General features: G+C 42.9%; 1 protein-coding gene across 7 annotated transcripts in view; it reads right to left on the reverse strand.

Annotated features, from left to right (window-relative positions):
• Positions 1–3,872: 3,872 nt before the first annotated feature.
• The window catches only part of fat1a (FAT atypical cadherin 1a), a 76,620-nt gene continuing 58,943 nt past the window's right edge, over positions 3,873–21,549 (reverse strand). For 3 of the 7 annotated variants that reach the window (XM_006796109.3, XM_006796111.3, XM_006796108.3), the window contains 16 exons: positions 19,979–20,365; positions 18,881–19,095; positions 17,357–17,494; positions 17,015–17,158; positions 15,584–15,781; positions 14,377–14,967; positions 12,866–13,088; positions 12,645–12,776; positions 12,393–12,550; positions 11,225–11,693; positions 10,532–10,685; positions 10,238–10,348; positions 9,446–10,089; positions 8,475–8,612; positions 6,595–6,630; positions 3,873–5,442 (listed from right to left, as the gene is read on the reverse strand). In XM_006796109.3, the coding sequence (XP_006796172.2) occupies positions 4,769–5,442; positions 6,595–6,630; positions 8,475–8,612; positions 9,446–10,089; positions 10,238–10,348; positions 10,532–10,685; positions 11,225–11,693; positions 12,393–12,550; positions 12,645–12,776; positions 12,866–13,088; positions 14,377–14,967; positions 15,584–15,781; positions 17,015–17,158; positions 17,357–17,494; positions 18,881–19,095; positions 19,979–20,365 (4,412 nt within the window). In that variant the 3' untranslated portion in view covers positions 3,873–4,768. Of the gene's footprint in view, positions 5,443–6,594; positions 6,631–7,020; positions 7,081–7,129; positions 8,163–8,474; positions 8,613–9,445; positions 10,090–10,237; positions 10,349–10,531; positions 10,686–11,224; positions 11,694–12,392; positions 12,551–12,644; positions 12,777–12,865; positions 13,089–14,376; positions 14,968–15,583; positions 15,782–17,014; positions 17,159–17,356; positions 17,495–18,880; positions 19,096–19,978; positions 20,366–21,549 lie in introns of those variants that run through there. The other 4 variants (XR_437116.3, XR_437117.3, XM_006796110.3 and 1 more) reach the window with 4 other exon arrangements.

Consider the following 21,549-nt stretch of genomic DNA (forward strand, 5'->3'; position numbering starts at 1 on the left):
TAGGATGTTGTTTTTAGTACAGGGGGGGGGGGGGGGGGGGGGGGGAGAGAGAGAGAGAGAGAGAGAGAGAGAGAGAGAGATAAAATAGCAGTAATTCATACAAATCTTTTTAATGAAAGCAAACTGAGTGCACCTCCTAAACTAACAGCAAGGATTCGTGTCGTAGGAACACTGTCAGACACATTTACAGCTCATTCACGTTTCTGTCTAGCCGATGAATTGTTCAATAAGAAATATTGGCAATTAGAACCCAACAGTCTCTGAGTAGATCAGGCAATTTTGTGTCTGAGAAGAGGACACGGTCTCAGACTTTGATTTCATTTCTCACGAATGACTGGGCAGATTTTCAGGCCCACTTGGGGGCTGTTTTTTTCCCCCCAGAGTTTCAGGACTGTGCGACATGTTTACACACCACACGAGTAAATGTCAATCCCTTTCTTCCAGAATCACTTCCTGTACAAACACTGAACTGTAATTTGATTTGTGATTGATGGAAATCTGCTCTTGCTTTCACAAACTTTGATCACACTATTTTAAGCTGTTTAATTCCCCCTACATTATGAATGTCATGACATATGGAACAGGATTATAATGATGTATAATCCTAAAAAATGCCAGGTCCAGCTTATTACAAAGCTAATCAAGAACACAGCACAAGGTTAAATACTTCTGTGGACTGAGTGAAAATGTCACTGCTGTAAATGAACTGCTTTAGTCACTTTATTTATAATTATATGATGTTTTTTCTTCATTTTGGATAAAATCACAACTTAATGTAACTGTAATCCAACATCTTTATGTCTCAAGAGGCCTCGACTGAGGTTTGAAGAGCATTTTTAGTCTAATTCTGCACAATGAATACGTACAGTACTCTCATGCACAAGTGGGCTCATCAGACTTGTAAAAGTCTAAACCTGTCACCAAGGATGGTGGAGAGTTATCAATGGCAGACTGAGCTGTGAGGGGAAATCACGCAGGGTGAATGTCTTCATACCAGCTGATGCCAGTTTGGCTGGTTTGTGTTCCTTCATCCAGCAAGAAGGAACTACTGAGCTCTGCCTGCAGTGTTGCCAACTCCTTAGTAAGGAAAATCGCCATTGGCTGTCCTAAAAGTCGCCAAATGACGTCACCACCTAATTTGCATAATTTGTCATGCTAATGTAATTGTAACCTACGTTGTTGGAGAGAGAAATAACATCGTGGAAGAGACATAAAGTGAGTAAAAAAACGTCCTAAATGCAGTTAGAATTTATTTAGAACTACAAATTAAATTACTTTTAGCAATTATTGTTTTTTAATGTCACAATTCCAACCCTGCTCCTTTATCCAGGCCTGGACCGGCAAAAGTGACCCGAAATAGGCACTCTGGTGGAGTTACTTTGTGTGTGAGAGTGTGTGTTTATAAGTAGTTTTAAACCTTGTGATCCACAAAACAGCATAACAGTAAAGGAAGAACTGACTGCATTACAGTCGGTGCTGGAGCAGAGGCTTCGCTCATGCGCGATTCATTTGCGTTTGGACGCACAGGTGTGAACATCACCTGCCCTGATAGCAGCTGGGGGAGGACTATCCTCCGCTTGTGAGCGCTTTGGCACGGTGAGGCGGCCACGGCAGCACCGCTGCTTGTTGAGAGTAAGAGCGATACGCGTTTTCACGTCACAAAGTCGTCATAAATAAGTCTCCAATAATACCAGAAAAAGTCGCCAGATTTGTCGCTAGTCGCTTTTTAGAAAAAAAGTCGCTAAGGGGGTCTGAAAACTCGCTAAATATAGCGACAAAGTCGCTAAGTTGGCAACACTGTCTGCCTGCGGACTGCTTCACTGCTTTTTGGCGTACAAACCATCTTCTTTGCTCCCTGTAGCTTTCATCCATTACCATATGCTGCCATCTTGTGGTTGTCAGGTGATACTACATGCTCAAAGTTGCGCACAAGTGGTAACCCACAAACCTCGAAAACCACCTTTCTCAAAGAACTGCTCGCCCGATTCTTCACTAATGAATAATGCAATAATAGGTAAGGAGGTGTTAATTTATTCAACACAAGAAAAACACCAGGTGCTTTTTCCACAGTTAATTGGATTTGTGGAGCATGAGATTAAGGAGCACATGAGCGACTGCTAGGATTTGGGATGCACACCTCTTTAAAAGTTAGGATGCTGTGCAAAAACAGAATGCAATTATTTGTAAATAATTCCAACTGCGTTTTTAATATATCCATTACAAAAAATGTTCCGGTCATTGTTGTAAGTGAAATTGCTTGGGGTTTTCATTTAATAATCACTTCATATATAAATACATTTATATTTATATTCATTTAAATATCACACAAGATATTAAAATAACTAGTGATGTGTTAAATTGACCTCACAAAATTACAATAAGAACCCACTTACACTTTAAATCCAGGGTTGTGTATTAATTTGACCTTCATGCCTTTGGATGAGGGCATGTGTAGCTCAACTGGTGGTGTGTAAATTAGCACATTTGCTCAAGTACTCTTTTGAAGCACAGTTTTAATATACTTTAAATATTTCTGTGTTATGCCGATTTCTATTGTCCTCCATTATCTTTTCTTACGTCTTGTAAAGCCTTACAGCTGATAGAGGGTGCACTTTGATTAGTTTTGTTTTTAGCACGACTGTATAATGAATCTCAGTATAAGTGTGGTGTTTGCTGTGGTCCTGAGAATAAAGCAAAAAGGGAAGTTTTTCTACAATCAGGCAGAGGCTGCGCAGTGTCACATTGCTCTCATACAAACAGATTCTGGTGGCACGATGTGATTCATAAAGCGATGGCAGAGAAGAGGATGTGTCTTGACAGGAGTCAGCCCATTACAGCCGATGTGGCGTCGCTCTGCTGTCCTCACCGAAGGTTAAAAGGTCATTCTTCCACCACAGGGCCCAGGAGGGAGCACAGTCAATCCTGTGTGAAGTTGTGACCAGGTCAGCACTTTGCAGAGAAAGCCAAACAGTGGGGAAAAAAGCCCCCACAAAGCACAGGCTGCCTGCAGTGACCGGCCAGCGCTGGAGGTATCGGGGTCATGTTATTTTATCAGCCTCATGCGAGGCAGCTGGGGTTTATTGATACAAACAGCTGCTGGGAGACAGGAGGAGGGAGGTGATGCAACGCAGTCAAGAGTTTAAGAAGGCCTAAAGCCAGCTTTTAGGTTTTAGTGTTGGACTGCCTGTAATTATAAGATCAGTTTAATTCATTATTAGTCTGTGAAGAGTTTAACAAATACTCAAGGAGATATTTATTGCATGAAGGAGGAACAATCCATCCTAATATCTAAGGTTCATCCAGTTTGTACCATGTTCAGCCTATTTATATCTATCATTCAGGCCCATTTGTAGCTATAATTTGGATAGTTTCTTAAGACATCTGTAACTTGTATTTTTCTACTTCTTATCTTCTCCTTGTTTCTGTATATACATACATACATATATATATATATATACATATATATATATATGTATATATATATATACATATTACCCATTTAAAATTTCCATCCATCACTAATCCAACCCAGCATCACCGGGGTAAACGCTCCGCTAGCTATACTAGCTCTCACAAGACCAAGAAAATCATCAAGTGTGCACGGCACACAAATGTAATCATGTTTGCCTAAAAGGTTCCAAAAAATGGATTTGAATGATTGATGAACAGAACTGTTTCAGATTAATTTTTCTGCTGAGTGATCGTTTAACAGTTTTGTTTGAAATCATCCATCCAAACAACTAAGATATAAAGTGTTTGTAAGATTTCCCCTTTCCAAATACATTTATTTCCCCAGTACTGTAACAGAGTGATGCATCGTACAGTTATCTTGTAAACACACTGAGAAAATAAGGCAGACGCAGACATCAGAGTATTTTTTAGGAATAATTTATTGCCAGTAGGAAAGCGTGAGCTTGTGGCAGTATTCAATAAAAACCTTAACAAGACCATAGCATTGCTCAGACACACACAGACACCTGAAAAAGTCTCGTGTCCATGGATAACTCTGCACTATAAATATATTGGGTCCCATTTTCTTGGTGGAAAAATAAAGAGGTTCCAAAGTCAAAATGTACAAACAAACAAATAAAAAATAAACAACACAAGAATATGCAGTCGTTCATTGAAGACCCTTTTTGAAATGAGCAAGAGACAACAAACTTTACGAGTACACTGTGTTCAGAAAAAGTCACGCTCTTCTCTTTATCTCTCTTTTTTAAACACTTCTTTTTTTTCTTAATGAATGTACGCACAGTAAGGCTGATAATGTCACACCATTTAACTTTTTTTGTTGAAAATAAAAGCATAGAATATCTACAAAACCTAGTAAACTTTGAAATCAAAACTGTACATTTAAATTTACACTGATAATGAAGACTTGTATAAAAACATCTTGCTTGGTTTTGTTTATAGAAACAAAGACATTTACTTTCTTTTTTTTTTTGTCGTGATGTTTTTCCTGTTGCACGTTGAGATGTCGATCCTTTGCACAATCCACTTCCTGTGTATGATGACAGCTACTTAAAGCGAGGGGGGGGGGGCTGGGCTGAGCAGATGCAAAGCGGCTACAGAGAGTTTCCTATAACTTCTTCAGATCTTCTCAGCTGAACGGCCTTCTCAGCCAGTCTCAACAAACCCCTGTGTTTATGTGTGTGTGTGTGTCTGTGTGTGTGTGGGTCCAGATTCTGTGCGTGTTTAGTGTCTGTGGTGGTCAGGGGTGAACATAAGGTGTAGCTGTGGGTTTAGGCACTTTTGTTTGGATCCAGTGTCAGACTTCAGTGTGCTGCTGGGAGTCCAGCGCCGGGATGGACAGCCGCTCAAAGTGGCCCTCGTCACCGCTCTCGTAGTCGCTTATCATCACCTCGGACTCCTCGCAGCACGCCGACATGTCCGAGCAAGAGGCTGTGGACGTGTACAGAGACATGGACATGTTGTCCAGAGCAGAGGAGTCAAAGTCCCGACTGCAACCTAAAGGGTAGCCTCCTCTGTAACCGCTGTTACCCAAGGTGGAGGCTGGGGTGGCGGAGGCTGAAGTGGTGCCCAGGCCCTCGGTATCGCCGCCGTCGCTTGGGAAGGAGTGCTGCGGCAGGTACTGGTTAAGGCTGTAAAGCTCGGGCAGGGCCGGGCGCTGGCGGATGGCGCCTGAGCTGCCCGGACCGGTCATAGGCGCGTCCAAGTCTCTGCCGAGGGGCCGCAGGGTGTCGCAGCGGTCGCTGTACTCTGGCAATGGTGGCGGCGGGAGGTCGTCGTTTACAGGGAAGTCCTCTGGCGGCGGAGGGAAATCGCTCTCAATGTCAAAGCCGCCGGGATAATAGTCGTGGTCGATGGCACTCGGGTCACTGTACAGAGGGGCGGGTGACTCCACAACCTCATACTGTGGAAACTCCTGGATTCCAGGAAGTTGAACACTTGGCATCCAATCAGATGTGTCCCAGTGATATCCTGTTTGAGGAGGAGAGACCACAGCACACACATTATATCACTGCTCTCTCGCAAAAGCTGCACAGATGCTCTCAGGTTAATGTTAAAAACTCACACCATGCAGGAGGAACACAGGTCAAAGTCACGCACCACAATGAGCTTAAACAAACTGCACAACGCTCTGTGATCAGACACACGCAGCAGACATGATTCACAAGTTAACAGACACAGTAAAATACACAACAAAAATAGTCTGTCTCCCTGTGTTTTTGTTTAGTTATCTTTTGTTATAAGATTATAATGTGATTTCTTTTTCTTCCTTTACAACTTTAAACCGTTGCTGGTGAGTCATCCTGATCTCAGGGATGCGTGCATACATTTATCTAATCAAAGATCACTGAGGGCAATGAACTAGCTCCAAGCAGCCAGGAGGGCATTATCACTGTGTCACGGGTGTATAACTGACAAAGCAGCAAAATACAGAGCTGAACATAAAAATGAAGCCAATGTGGAAGTGCCTAAAAACCTGCATCCCCCTGAAGGCCATCTGAAGTGTACGGCAGGATGGTGTTCTGACTCCATTATTTGTTTTCAGTTGAATCTGGATGACATCACCGAGGGTACAGCCATCTTTTCTCCTGTCTATGGGAGCGATTCCCAAAGAGTCAGCCCTGCTTCTGAGCATTTCTATTAAATCTTGTAATTAAATTAAAAGATATGATTTAAATAATCCTAATTATTACGACTCGCCCACGTATACATTACAGCGCCAAGTCTCAAGTCCGACTGTGTGATTTTCCTCTTATTTCAAAGCTAAAAATAAACCTGTTTTAAAACAGATGCCATGGCTTTCAGAAAGCTCACACAACAGTAAAACGGACAGAAAAACATAAAAAACTGAGAATAATTCCAGTTAGTTACTGAGCAACACTTTTGATCATATAACATATACTCATGTATGTCATGCAAAGGATTTTTTCAGGAGTGTTGAAGGAGTAGAAACATATATATAACCTTACAATGCAGACAATAACACCTTATCAGGCCACAAAGCTCCAGAGCCACGTTAGAGAGGAGGTTAAACTCTCCTCATTAGGGTTCAGGGTTAGTGGTTAAACTGCAGAGGATGGGATCAGGGCAACACCAGGCAAGCAAAGAAGAAAAAAAAGTCACCTCTTGGGTTCTTGAGATCATGAGCCAAAAAAGACTCTTTACATGAGGCGAGAAGGGGGAGAAAAAGAGAAAGAACAAGTCGCATTAAAATCTACGTGGAAAGAACATCGGGCTTGGAACATGAATGAAATGAGGACAATGAACACTGAGGGGCAAATAATGACTGAGGCAGCGACAGGTCAGTGAGTGCACAACAGCTCTGCCATTTTCTTAGACCGACTTCTGAATCGAGGACGCAACACTAGAGCTGCTTGTTTAATTTGATTTGTGCACATCTTTTTAATTAGCGTCTGAATCATAAAAAAAAGGAGACGTTCTAGTCGGTGAGGTTTTGTCAGTGGAAGATAATGGCAGCTCTAACAGCCTACACTTCACATCCCAACACAGAGGACAAAAACCAGCGGCAGATGGAAGCTGGAAGAGTACCTTCTCCTTCCACCGTGTCAACAGCAGAGTTGACAAGGTGGATAACTGTCACAATGGAGGCTTGTGAGAGGCAGGGGAGAGGGGGGAGAGTGGGTGGAGGAGATCTTAGCATTAGTACAAACGCTCTTTATCATTTATCAAAGACAAATAAAAACACATATGGAATGCACAGTGGTGGGAGAGAGGCCAACACAAGCAACACGTCCCACAAACGTCGTCCTCGTTTGCTTTTTTATGCATTGATGCTGAATGTTTGCGGGGATGAGGGCGGTGTTAATGGTTCGGCACAGCACAATGGTGGGAATAGAGCGATGGTAGTGGTGGTGTTTGTGTGTAGTGGGGGAGAGGATAGGAGGGTCTAGTTTTGTTTGTGCAGGATATCACACAACAACAACAACAACAAACTGAGATGCTACTGGGTGCCACTGACAGTACAGATGGAAGAATCAGTGAAATTCCCCAGAGATCGAAACCCATTTCCAGCTAAGAGAAAAAGCCGAATGTGTGTGCGTGTGGAAAACACACGAATTAGCAGGAGAGCAGAAATTACCTATTTTGAACACGCTCCGTTTCTAATTCAAATTTGGATTTGCTGTCACTTTTGAAGGCGCGGATGAAGGGTTTGATGACTTATGAGCAGCACAGTGCCCGCCGTGATATCTAAGCGATGATGAAAAGTAATTAAGTATGACATGGGAAAGAAATGGGAGAACATAAAATGTGCTTGTATACCCTTTTGATATGTTCCTTGATGTTTGCTTGAAACATCCGTTTGGAGCTATTTTTGGAAAATATGAGGAAACAAAAAAGGAGGGACAAAAGGAAGAAAAAGGCATGCTTGTAAATAAAAAATAAAATAAAACAAAGCGCAGATGTGTGAACAAACAGAATATAACTGCCGTTTAAGTAAGTCATCAAACTCCTTTTGAAGCTAAACACAGGTGAACTCGGGGCCAGAAGAACAGGAAACAAGGTCAAATTTGTATTTATTTTTGTGTGTGTAAATAATCCCCAGAGAATAGCACAACACGAGTTGCAGTGATTGCTTCTGTCTGTACCGGTAGTGATTGAGGACTTACAGGCCGGAACCCCTATTTAAAACCTTGTTCTGGATCTGTGGACTGATTTGATCCATATGGGAGCTGAAACCCCGCAGCAAAAAAGAAAGAGAAAAAACAAAAACAAAAAAAACAGGACAAATGACCCTTAGAGCCACTACTGGGCCATCCATTCTGTACATGCAGAGAGAAAAGTGTTAGCGCTCAAATCAACAAGACAAATGTTGCAAAATCCTGCAGGCCGATCAGAGAAAAGGAACAAAAAGCAACAAACAGAAAACCAAAACAATGCATCTCATAGATTCGTGTGCCAGAAACGTTCAAACTGTGCTGTCTTGTTAGTTTTCCTTTTTTTTCTAAATGCTACAGAGGAGCAAATTAAACATGGCAGCATACCGTTATCATCGCAAGACTCAGACTGGAAGGAGCTGAGGGACTGGACCTCAGACATGCTGCCTCTGGTGTTGTAGGGGTGACAGGCACTGTCCTCCACAGGCTTCTTGGTCAGGCACGGATCTAAATCCACAACTTTAGCTGGAACAGAAGGCGCAGTTCGATCTTAGTCACACATTTTAAATATAGAACATGCCCCTGGCAGATTTTTGTTGTTGTTTGTTGTTCTTGTTGTGTGTTTGAGTCTGGACCTGCTGGAGGTTTCTTACTGTGAAAAGAGAGTTTTTCCTTCTCGCTCACGTTTTACACTAAATATAGTAAGTGCAGTTTTAAAAGAATCAAACTAATGACTTTATAATATCCCAACAAGTGGATATTAGTTTTAAAGAACAACAAAATCTGGTGTGAGTACAGAGTTAAGTACAGAATGTAGTTTTTGGCACTTTAAGTAGACTAGCTGGTTGGGTTAAGTTTTAAAGTAGTTTGGATTTCCAAAAATAACTTTGTGCTCATATACGCTGGCCTTTATGTTTTTTGCCAGAAGGATTTTTATAGATTTACAGACATTTGATAAAAAATTGTTTACTTGGCAGTGCACCAGTGCCGAATGCTCTGCTAGTGTATTTAACACAAACTGACGAATTCATGAGAATCCAGATATCGTTTTTTTTTCCACAGACGTCCAGTTTCACATGCATCTACCGACAGTCAGCGATGCATTCACATGAGTGAAAATAGCCTCTTTTTAGGCGAGGTGCTGACTGGAACATGTGCGGCAGCTTTATACAAAGTCAAATATCACCATTGACGTTAAGTGACCAAGTCTAATTTACTTCTACTACTCAACAACTCTGGAGACTTAAGGAATCAGAAACTTGCTAAATAACCCATGTTTTAAGCATAATGAGACACTAATCATACTCATTTGAAGCTCAGTGCAACTCCTGGGAAAAAACAGCTGGAATCAAACTTACCATCGTAATCATAATCCCAGTTTGGCTTCTGGATGGAGTCGCTGTCTGAGACAGAGTTGGATGGAGGGGGAGGAGGGAGATTGGGCGCTACGCTGCACACGGCCACAGTTTTGCGGTGCCCGTGCACAGAATCTGGGTTGAAGGTGCTGAATTCGGGATGCTCTGGTATGGTGGAGCCCTCGAATGAATTCCTATCCAAATTATTTCTTGAGTCACTTGGAATACTGGGAGTGTAGGAGATAGGCCGCACGGGCACCTGAGGAGGGATGTCTGAGTAGATGTTTTTGTTGAATTTGGCATCAAAGTAAGGTCTCTGGAGGAAGGAGTGAGGCACGTTCGAACCTCCAGGATGTTTGTCATCATCTTCGCTCTTTGACCTTCTGCGGCAGGCCTTCTTGCGGATGATAATAAAGAGGAGGACCAGTATGAAGATACTAGACACAAAGACAACAATGCCTATCACCTCCTCCAAACCGATGTTCCAGGAGTTGGAGACCAAATTATTGCTGTGAACGTCCTGGAGTTCACACACTGCTCCACTGAAACCCTGAGAGCAGTTGCACTTATAGGAGCCGTACGTATTCTGGCACTGTCCTCCGTTGGCACACGGGTTCTTGATGCACTCATCAACATCACTCAGGCACCTGGACAACATGTATGAATTTCAATTGAGGTTTGTTTGTGGGCAAAAAAGAAGCTTTTTCTAACAGTTGTTGCAAAACATAAGATCTACCTACTAGGAGAATTCAAATAACTGGTGTTACTGCTTATTTGAGCTCCACACTGACATACCTGTCTCCCTGGAAGCCTGCTTCACACTCACATACTGGACCGTCCAAGCTGTCGATACACTTTCCGCTGTTTTTACAAGGGTTGTCTCTGCAGTACGGCCCCAACTGGCACCTGCATTCACAACAAGATTACTCCAGCATTAAGCCTCAAATTCCAAATTAGATGTGCACAAATCCTACAGTAACAACTAATTTTAAAATTGCATTAGCTGATGTGAAGCAAGCCAGTAACATCATCCCGTATGTTGCGCACAATGTTCCTATTATCAAGATTAAACATAAAACAGTGCAGTACCTCGGTCCTGAGTACTGCCCTCTGCACTGGCAGTAGAATTCACCTCCTCGGGTCACACAGGTGCCACCATACAGGCAGGGGTTGGAGGCACAAGGACTTATGGGGATCTCACAGTGTGTGCCCATGAACGAAGCGGGGCATTTGCAGAAGTAGCCTGAAGAGTTTAGAAAAACGGCGTGAACAAACGGACGTTTTTTGTCATCATAAATCTATTTCTTTTTTCTAAAATAGGCTGGTGTGATTTTAAAACACCCTGCAGATGTTTTACCAAAAGCCTTCTGGTAATGGCAAGACTGTAATTATGCCCCTGAACCACTGGCAGGTTTTTAATGTGAAACAGATGCAGAAGTGTTGAATCCACATCAACGGCAAACAGCCCTAACAGGCGTAAATCAGAATGAAGCGTTTACACTAAAACATAATTTTAGTATTTAGTAGATTTTTCCTTATTAAGCAGAGAAAAACTGAATTAGGACAAGTAACAGACCTAACAGCTGCTCCAGATTAAAATCACGGTTTGCCTCTTAATTTGAAAATCTGTGCTATTCCTTGGATGCCGGTAAATGGAATTTAATATGTCTGAAAGGCAGCGATACATAATCAGATAAACTTCTCAATGAAAACCAGACTCAAGGAAATGCACAAGGACTGGAAAATAAGTGAGTGCAATGAGCCAAGCAGGACTCCACCTACCTCCATTAGGCAGCGAGGTGCAGCTCCCTCCGTTAGTGCAGGGGTTGCTAGAACAGCTCTCGGCAGGTGCGAGCGCGCAGCCAGGAGCCACGTCCACGATGTCCTCTAGCACAGCGTGGGCCCAGCGAGCCCTTGTGTTCAGAGGCAGCTCCTGGCCATTCAGGGTGATGGCCTCCATGCAGCCACGCAGCCCGTTGGTGACAGGCAGGCTGCGTCCGTGGCGAGGGGAGGCGTGCTGGCGTACGTGACCCCCAAAGTAAATGCTGTTGTCAAGATTAAGGGTCCGCAGAGTGCCCGGGGCTGTGCCCGAGGCAGCATGCACCCGGTCCAGCACGAGTTTAGCATAATTACCGTCCACCTCCAGGGAAACGGAGTGCCACTCGCCATCGCTAACCTGAGCGCTGTGGACTGACACCAGCCCGGGGCCGCTGCCACAGTCAAACTTGTATTGCAGACGGCCGTTCACGATCTGTTTCAGGGACACAAAATACAGCTTTAGAATATGCTACACATCCTGCACATATCACACCAGGTCATTCATCTCAACACTGAGACTCAAAAGCTACTGAGTCACTGTTTTAAATCAGTTTTTCACACAGGACACTTCCACTTTACTGGCTTTCGAAGAGCTTTACAGAAAAAACAACAGCTTTATAAAACAATTAAACTTCTGCTCAAGCCTCTGAAAAAAAACAACAAAAAAAAACAGCTCGCAGCCTGTTAAACTAAATCTGTCTCTAAGCCAGTTCTTCCTCTGAAGTCTGGGATGTTGACTGCTATACCAGACAGACTCGAAAAAGGAATGTGTGGAAAACTGCTCTCTGTTTCCCTCCCACTACTAAAATAGCTCTTGTGTGTGTGTTTTTCAACCCACCACCACATTCCCATAGTCCCTCATGTGAAAGAAGGTTTAAAATGGCTTTCTTGAACCCTTCAGCATACTTGGTTGGTACACATGGCTGGCTGGTCTCGAGAGAAGTCGGGTCAGTCATGGGTTTTTTAGACCCTTCTGATATGGAAATGCTGAGCAGTAATACAGAGATGGGCTAAGAAATGCAAAGGCTTATTCAAGATAAGCAAGGTTTTCCATTCAGTTTTAAAAATGACAGAAGGGGGGAAAAAACACCCGTGAGTGAAATATGGGGCTGGAAAATAGGTTTGCACACACCTCAAGGATGCTGTAGTCTGTGCCTTTAGCATACATGACGGTAGCGTGGCTGGAGAAGGTTCGGAGTCGCAAGGATAGCTTCATCAGCTCCTTGTTCTCATTCTCCATCAGATGGTATTTCACATAACCATTTCCACTGAATGTGAGCGAGTGGCCATCTGGCACAGGATGAACAAATGTACAAGTAAGACATAACAGCAGTGTAAATGCAGAAAATGTTAGACAGAATATCCAAATCACAGATAGTCTTACCGGAGCATTTGCCTTTTTTACCTTCAGGACACACACAACTGTGCTCAGTGTCTCTGGGATCTGCCACACACTCCATACCCTCAGGACAGGGGTTGTTCTCACACAGGTTGTTCAGCATGGGGCATCTGCCACCTAAATGCCAAAATAGCACAGGTGAGATTAGGAAATCTACCAAACCATATATGAGCAAATACGTAGGTGCATGAGGTGTAATCAGGAACCTTCGCACTGGCAGGTCGCGGTTCTCTGGTATCGTGGGGTGACGAAGCTGAGGCGGGCCGTGCTGTAAGTGGACATGGCGTTTTTATCCAGGGAGATGACCTCATCGCAGAAGTGTAATGGACAGTCCAGGCCCGCGCACAGCTTCTGCGCCACCCGCACGATGCGGATGCCCGTCATCTCCTCAATCACAGCCGCAGAGGAGTTCAGCTTCCGGAAGACAACCTGAGGAAAATTGGAAAAAACAAAACACTCGATAAACTGTTTAAATGAGTGCTCTGATTATTCACTAGTCAATGGAAAATTAATCAGTTCTGATTTGTGATTAATGGCTGAAGTCATTTAACCCTTTAAGACCTACCATAGAACCAAGTCTGCCAGAGCTTATATTATATTTTTACATGTTGTAGTGCCATTTTTGGGAGCATTTCAAGTTGCTATACATCAATACAACCATTATAGCCCAAATTTTATTAATATATATGCATTAAGTGCATAGTAATTACATAAATTGCAAAAAAGTGCAATAAACTACAAAAAAATTGAAAATCGTTTTTGTTTTTTTAACATATATTTCTAGTTAGAGAAATTTAAGAGGCTTATCCCTCAAAACTGTAAATACAAAAAAGATGCACAAAATAGTTTCCCACCACAGGAAATGTATTTTGAGCGTCTTCATAGTTTTATTTTTATTTTTTAAATACACCAATTTTTATACACTGCAGGAAAAACGAAAATAAATATTATAATGCAAATTTGCAAAAAAACTGCATGTGCATCAAAATAAACTATTTCCAGCAGTGCAAAAAATTATTGCGCTAGCTGACTTGGTTGCAGAGCTACCGGGATTTAAAAATAGTTACGCAAAACGGAGCGTGCCCGCTCTGACCGGCTTTAAAGGGTTAAAGGCCGGGGCTGAACTTGTGACTAATCAACTGCCTAATTGGCAACATTAATTAGCAGAAAAATTGGATACTTGTTAGTCATTTTTAAAACAAGTCACAGTTAGTTCAAACTTCTCAAAGAGCTGTTTGAAAGAAAGGCGTGTTTGATCATTAATTCTCACTGTAAAAGAAGAACCCAAAAGCTTTGAGTACAACGGACTCGACCTGACGAAATACTGAATTTCTGGATTCTTGAGTCAGTCTTTCAAAAGTAGCACAACATTCTTGAAAGCTCAATCAGCCATTTGATCCCAATAACCTACACAGTGTTTAAACTTGAGCATTGCATTCATCAAGATCTGATGTGTCGATCTAGAAGTCCCTTTTTTTAATATCATTTGGATTCGGTTTCAAGTAGTAGCGCCTTTTTAGAGTAACCATTTTGACACAAAACAGTATGTAACACAGGTGTTACCTGTCACTTGTACCTCATTAATGGTATCACCTGTGTTTACCTCCCATTCTGTGTCCAGATGGCCACAATGGAAACGAAATCTATCAAGCTGAGGGCATATATGACAGATTAACTGTTATCGGTGCAAATATGTTAGACTACTTCCTAGTCTTACCTCCTGAGATTGATAGGGACTGCCAGCTCTCTCTAGAGTCAACAGAACATCCAGATCTCCTTGCTCAGAAGGCTGCAGGCTGACTAACTGAACCTCGCTCCTCCTAACTCCGGCAATGTTTCTCAACGCTCGCTGGAAGTTGCGCCAGTAGTCCCCAATAAACTCCTCGGGCGCGATATTCGCAAAGCGCACATCGATGGAGTTATCCAAAGCCTGACGAGCTGCTTGTCTGACATGCACGGTGACGTCAGCCGGCGTGGTGAAGCGTCCGTCGGTCACCGTCACGTTAAGAGGGTAGTGCCCCACATCGAGAGGACCCAGGGCGATAATTTTGCCGTCGGAGGGCGACACAGAAAACAAGCCGCTGCTCTCATCCGAGGAGGATGAAGGAGCGAGGCTGTAGGTGAGAGTGTCGTAGATGTCTTGGTCGGTGGCGTGAATCTTGCCCAGGACTCCTCCGGGGTATTCATCGCCGGCGGTCGACACAAAAATGTCGAGAGGAAGAACGGCGGGAGGGTAGACGCTTTCTTCAATTATACGCACGCTGATGAAGGTGGTGGACAAGAGCTGTGGCTTGCCACTGTCTGACACCTGAGTATGAGAAAGAAAAAAACAGAGAGAGCATCCGAGTTTAATCTTTGTTCCAACAGCAGAGGGCAATCAAGCTCTTGTGCTGCTCACATCCCTAATCTCACTGCATCTCCATACTGTAGGTGTAACCCATTTTAAAGCCATCAACATCATACATTTTAGCATTCACACTTTCACAGAGATGGTCATCCGCTCTCTGAGAGAAAAACAACGATGACTCACATCTGAGTGTGCATCTTGTGTGTAACAAGACATCACACATTTCATGTCCTTTCTGCCCACACATTTCTTCTCTGTTCCTTCCTCTGAAGTGACACGTGATCGAGCTAAATCAAAAAAAATCTCTTATTTGAGCTTCTCCTGTGAGATGCACTCTGATGCTGCTGCCTTATACACCTTACACCACCCTATAAAAGCTGAATTTAGAATACATTTAGAAGCTTTAAAGGAAGGAGATGCAGGGTGGAGCACTGAGTAGTTGGCAAAATGTGGGAGCGTGACAGTAAAGGTACAGAGAGGAAAAAGAGAGAAGACAGATAGATCAGATTGTTGTGGCTTGATGGTTAAATCGATACAACCTCTCAACTCCGGTTTCTCCTCGGACTCCTCGACTCACCTGTGCTTGCAGTAGGTAGTTTTCTTTATGTTTTCTATTCAGCACCCCCATGGCCACTAGAGCTCCCTGCTGATTGATGTGGAAAACGTCGCCGTCGTTCCCAGCGACGATGGCAAACGTGAAAGGTGGCCCGTTGTGAGAAGCGTCCCGATCGGTTACAGTGAGCTGAAGAACACTCGTGCCTGTTGGACGGTTCTCCTGTGGGAAGCAGCAGAGGTGTGTTTAACACTGCGCTGAGAAGACGTGGTTATGGCGAAGCTGTGATGTTTAACTTCAAACGTCTTAGATATTTGCTCAGAAAACGCAGCTGTGCTGCAACACTGAAACTGACTCGGCGTCCATAAATCCTTCTGACCGCCTTCACAAAGTCAAAACTTGTATCTGAAAAATGCTTTTGGTTTACAGCCAAACAGTTCCCATCAACCTCAGCTCCAAAGCCCCCAGCTAACTTTCTCAGCTGTGGCGATAAACATTTTAAACATCACACTATACATGCTAGCGTTTAGCTCCAAGTACTGCTGGGCTTAACTAAAGATTTGAGGCTGTAGACGCTTAGCTCTATTTTTATTTATCTGGCAATAGTCCCGGTCTAAGAGCCTGTCCACAAACTTGCGGGTAGGCTTCTCATGAGTAACAATAAAAAGGAAGATGACAGTTTTATAGGCAGAATTCTTGTTTTCTGTCCTTGAATGAGCTTCAAATCTGTCCTTCTGTTGACTCTTTCAAGCCCTGAGTGAAAACTAGACTTTTTCTTCTTGAGGGAAAAAAAGAGGCAAAAAACTACGGATCCTTTTGTGGTTCGTACAGTATCTGCACACTATGTCTTTTTTCTTGTTCTGTTTTTGTGGGATTTTGTACCATACTTTGATCAAGGCTCTGGTGTAAGTAAAATAAAGTCAGTCAGAAGGCAAAACAATGTTCTATCCTGAAGTGCTGTTTGGAATATATATTTTGCCTCTTCATGATATCTCCCAAATTTATCTTATTTAGGCTTCTAAATAGAGAGAAAAACTGGAAATGAGTCTTCTTTCCCGTCTTTTGAATCTTCTCCTTTTTAATCTCAAAAACTGAATTACAGGCACCTCCCTCAGTTCAGTCAGTCATGCTTTATTAGCTTAGTATCTTCCATATTCCCACTGTCCATCACTCCTCCCTCTCTTCCATCCCCATCTGCCAGTTTATACTTAAAATGCAGCCTGTGTCTTTCAATTCCCTCACCCTCCTCTTTATCCCCCTCCTCACCTCTGTTCTTGCTCCATCCTCCAACTTGCTTCTTGACATTCTAGTCGTGCAGTCTTCTATTATTACTCCCTGTTAATCCCTCTCTCTGTGTCCACTGCACCCCTCTTCCCCTCCCACCACGCCTCCTCCTCTTTTTCTTCCTTTCCAACTCTAATCAGTTATCCGCATTGACCCCTTTCCCCCTCTCACCTGGATGATGAGGCTGTAGTTGGCCTGGGAGAAAAGGGGAGGGTTATCGTTGATGTCGGAGATGTCAATGTTGATCATGGCGCTGCTGGAAAGAGGGAGTGCCCCGTTGTCTGAGGCTACCACTGTTAGAGTATACCCCGATGTCTGAGAGAAAGAAAGAGAGGGAGAATTACCATAGACGGACGAAGCTGCTTTTGCATGCAATATAGCAGAAATCGGTAAACAAGCTTCCCTATTAGACCTGACATGACTTTTGATTGGATTCTGCATAGACTGCAATTAGTTCCTAGGTGGATTAAACTGTGTATGAACAGTCAGCATTGTATCTGCGGTTTCTCTTACTCTCTCTCTGTCCAGCTGGCGAGCAACTTTAAGCTCCCCTCTGACCGGATCAATGGTGAATGGGCTGCCTTGGTTACCGGCCACAATGAAGTACCGCACGTGGTTGTATGAAGGCCCGTCAAAATCCTCAGCCATCACCTTTGAATCAATCAAACATGAACACCACAATCGATCAATCAACAGCTCTTGAAAAGAGGCTGCTTGTCCATGTTATTCTAACATGACCTCTGAAAACCTTGTTTCTCAATCAGCTTTAAACAATTACCCGCTGCATTAATAAAACATGATAATTATATTTGCATTTCTTTCTGTGCTCAAACACTACAGTGTCTTGAAGTGGTTGGGATTGTGCCCACGTATGTGTGTGCGTGCAGAAAGAGGTGAAATAAAACACATTTTCAAAGAATGATCAGCAATAATGAGAATAATCAGATAAACCTCTAATGTATGTACTACAGGGTCAAATGTCAATCAGCGGTGTCCTGTGCACTCATTCGCAGTTGTTTCAATCGCTGGCCTGGGAGTTCAGAAAGGCCAAGTCTACATGTAGAAAAAAGGTGTCCAATGATCAGGTTTTATCAATATTTGAATAAAATCTAAAGATTAGATACTCCTAATGAATAATTAACCGGTGTGCTAACCTGTTTGGTAAACTTTATATTAGTTTATTTATTGTTAAAGAGTTTACATTGTTTACATTTAAAACAAGGGGCTTTAAAGCAAATCACTGAAATGATTCGATTAGTTGCTGTGATTTTCATTCATGTTTTAGCATATTTAATGGGAGAGTGCTGTGTAATCTAAAAAACAGATAGCTAGCTGTAGTCTCCACTGATGTAACACTAGGGCATACAAACTTACATTTCTTCCATTCACACCACTGCTACACTCGCACACACAAAAAGATCAACACATGCTTAAGTCTTAAAACCGACCAAGCGTCACATCTCCGGGGAAATCAGCAGACAGTGAAGATTTACAAGAATGAGACAATGGCAGGCATTAAAATTCTCTGATGGATAATTTATATTCAGGTACATTACACACAGATAAATGGCCACAAGCAGAGATCTTTTATGAGGGGAGAAAGCAGAGGAGGTAGACAGAAATCGATGGGAGTGAGAATTTAACTTGCAAAAGGCAGAAAATGGCTTATCTAGGATAGGGGCTTAATGAGTCAAATGCTTTTAATTAAACTCCCCGAGCATGTGTGTCAGATAGTGCACGAGAACAGGGATGCAGTGAGCATGAAGAGCATTGGTCCTAATTTAGCCGTTCCACCAGATGGTGATTTGCCACAGGTGCAGATATATGATAGTATTCAGTGAGTAATGGGCAGAGAAGAGAAAGGCTGCGAGGGAGAAAATGAGCAACAGAGTGAGAAGGTGAACAAGATGACAGATTTTGCTGGAGGAAAGTCCAGAGCGAGAGATGAAAAATGTCTCTCACCCTGTGTCTACCTTTACAGTTGTTTCCCCACAACGAGCACCTGCTGTATACCAAAGACAGTGTGTGCGCTCTTACCGCCATCACAGTCTTTCCCAGCTCGGCGTCCTCGCTGATGACGGCTGTATAGACGTCCTGGCTAAAGATGGGTCTGTTGTCGTTGACATCTGTCAGGTTGATGTTCACAGTAGCCATGTCACTGAGCGGCGGCGAACCGCCATCTGTAGCCTCTATTGTAATGTAGTATTCATGAGAGGCCTCATAGTCCAGCGGCTCAATCACAAAGACGTCACCTGAGGCACAAAACCAGAAATGTATCTAGCTGTTAAAAAGACTCCAAAATGTATTTTTGTTTATCATCTAAATATTACAAAACACATATTTGTGTCACAACAACTCTTTCTTGTGATTCTTTTTTTTTGCATGTTGTCATTTTTTAAAGTGGGTTTATACTTTCACATGCAAACATTTTCAGCTTAAATATACCTTAAGTCAAAACATCATCCATCACTGGCACTGAGTTGGCATTCAAAAACTAAATCCTGTTCAGCTACACTGAGTTAAAAACATAACCAGGGATTTTCTTACTTTAGTGTTGCATTGTAATAATGAAACTAGCCAATCACAGCCCATTTGGAAACAAACCAAGGGTTTTTTTGTATATTAAATCCACAGCAAAATTATTTACAAACGTTAGGATTTCAATGCAAAATCTGTTTAACTCTTCTGTCCTCTGGTCAAAATGACCCCTTCAGCAAATGGGCCATTGCAATCCCAGGACAATTAAAGCAGCGGTCCCCAACCTTTTTAGCACCACAGACCGGTTTATGTCCAACAATATTTTCACGGACCGGCCTTTAATGTGTCGCGGATAAATACAACAAAATAAAACCAGTAAACAGAAGATTTATTCACAACACACAGGAAAGACCCAGGAAAACCAAGTTAACGCTAAAAACAATAAAAACCCCAAAAAACATAAATTTCACACCCGAGCCTCAACTCTCGCAGCCCGGTACCAAACGACTCATGGACCAGCCCAGGGGTTTGGGACTGAATTAAAGGGTTAAATGCAACAACATCTGTCATGTCGCAACAAAGATGATTTCATTTTCAAGCCTACAACGCCAGTGCAGGAATTCAAAAAACAAATATAAAAAAAAAACTACCACATACCAGTCTTTGGGTCCACGCTGAACATGCCATGCTCGTTCCCGCTGATGATGCTGTAAGTGATCTCGCCGTTGGCGTCGGTGTCTCGGCTGGCTGCGTGCACCCTGAGCACTTGAGTACCCACGGCCACATCCTCAGACATGGTGGCTGTGTATTCACGGTGCTCAAACACCGGCGGATTGTCGTTGATGTCCAGGACGGAGATCACCACCTGGCAAAACGAGGACAGACGCGGCGAGCCCTGGTCACTGGCACGGGCCTTCAGCTCATATACTGACTGCACTTCGCGGTCCAAGGGACGCTCCAGGGTTATTACACCAGTGGACTCGTCAACTGAGAAAAATCCATCAGCGGACTCAACCAGTGAGTAGAGGATGTCGCTATTCAGGCCTGGGGTGACAAAAAAGATGATGCTTTTTTTAAAAATTGCATTACAATGGCAATCACTCCTATTAGTCATCATACAATACTTTTCAGTTACAACTCCTTTGAGCTCATGCTGCTTTCACTTCCACACATCTGAGCTGATGAGCCAAATGCTACGCACCATAAAACTGATGGTCACATAAAGAGAAACACTCTTAAATGGAGGACATAAACAAGCATATTGATTTCTACATAGATGTATTGATTGTTGAATAGTTAAATGTCACGTTCCTATGCCCTTCTAAAACATCCGTCTTTCACACAGCCTCTGATAAACAGGAGCTCTGAATCTCTAATCCATGCAGTAGTCATAACTCATGTCCTCCCACAAGCAAGACGGTCCCAGAAACAAGACAGAGACGGATCACAATAATAATCGTAATGCTTTACTGCAGGTGGCCCCCATTTTGAATATGCTATTATATTCCCATTTATCAGGTAAGTGCCCCCATCCTCTGTAGATCTCATTACCATGCTGGAGCAAGTGCCAAGGGGAACCCTGCTTATATAATTTCTCATCACCTTCATCTGCTCTGATCATCTTTAGGACAATTGCTTTACAGTGGTTAAGTGAACTGTGTTAAATTATTATTGGCTATCTTGTTGTATCCGCCGATGTTTATGATCGTGGGTTTATGTGGGTCACACAGCAGAAATGTTTCATATGAAACCAGAAGTGGAACTTATTAATTAGTGGCCTCGTGAACAAGTAGCAACAAGCAGGGTGAAAAAAGAGGCAACACTTCAATGGTAAAAACTGAAACGTTCCTTGAATGGTCTCATGAGTCTGGCTCCAAAAGTGAGGCAACAAACATGTTTATATCCCAGAGCAAAAAGCTGCTATGGTCACTAAGCCTTCATAATAACTGTATGGTTGGAGTTTGCTCTTTATACTGCTAACCTGTTTTCAAATGGTTAGTACATGCAGGTTCACAGGTGTGCTAACAGGCAGCTGTGGCTGACTGCTGTGAAACAGGCCTCATTGTTGCTAACTCGAGTCAGAAAGCTGGAGCTCTCGATTGGGGTTTGAGCTGTTGGTGCCTTTTCAAGCATTTGAAAGTAACTATCTAACAAGTATTATGACCGCTCTGTTTTACAGAGAGACCAAGAAGTTTGTGCTTTCTGTGTTTTGTTTACTGAGGCCAGTT

This window comes from Neolamprologus brichardi, chromosome 6, assembly GCF_056152115.1.
Source record: "Neolamprologus brichardi isolate AB-2024 chromosome 6, ASM5615211v1, whole genome shotgun sequence".
Classification (NCBI taxonomy): domain Eukaryota; kingdom Metazoa; phylum Chordata; class Actinopteri; order Cichliformes; family Cichlidae; genus Neolamprologus; species Neolamprologus brichardi.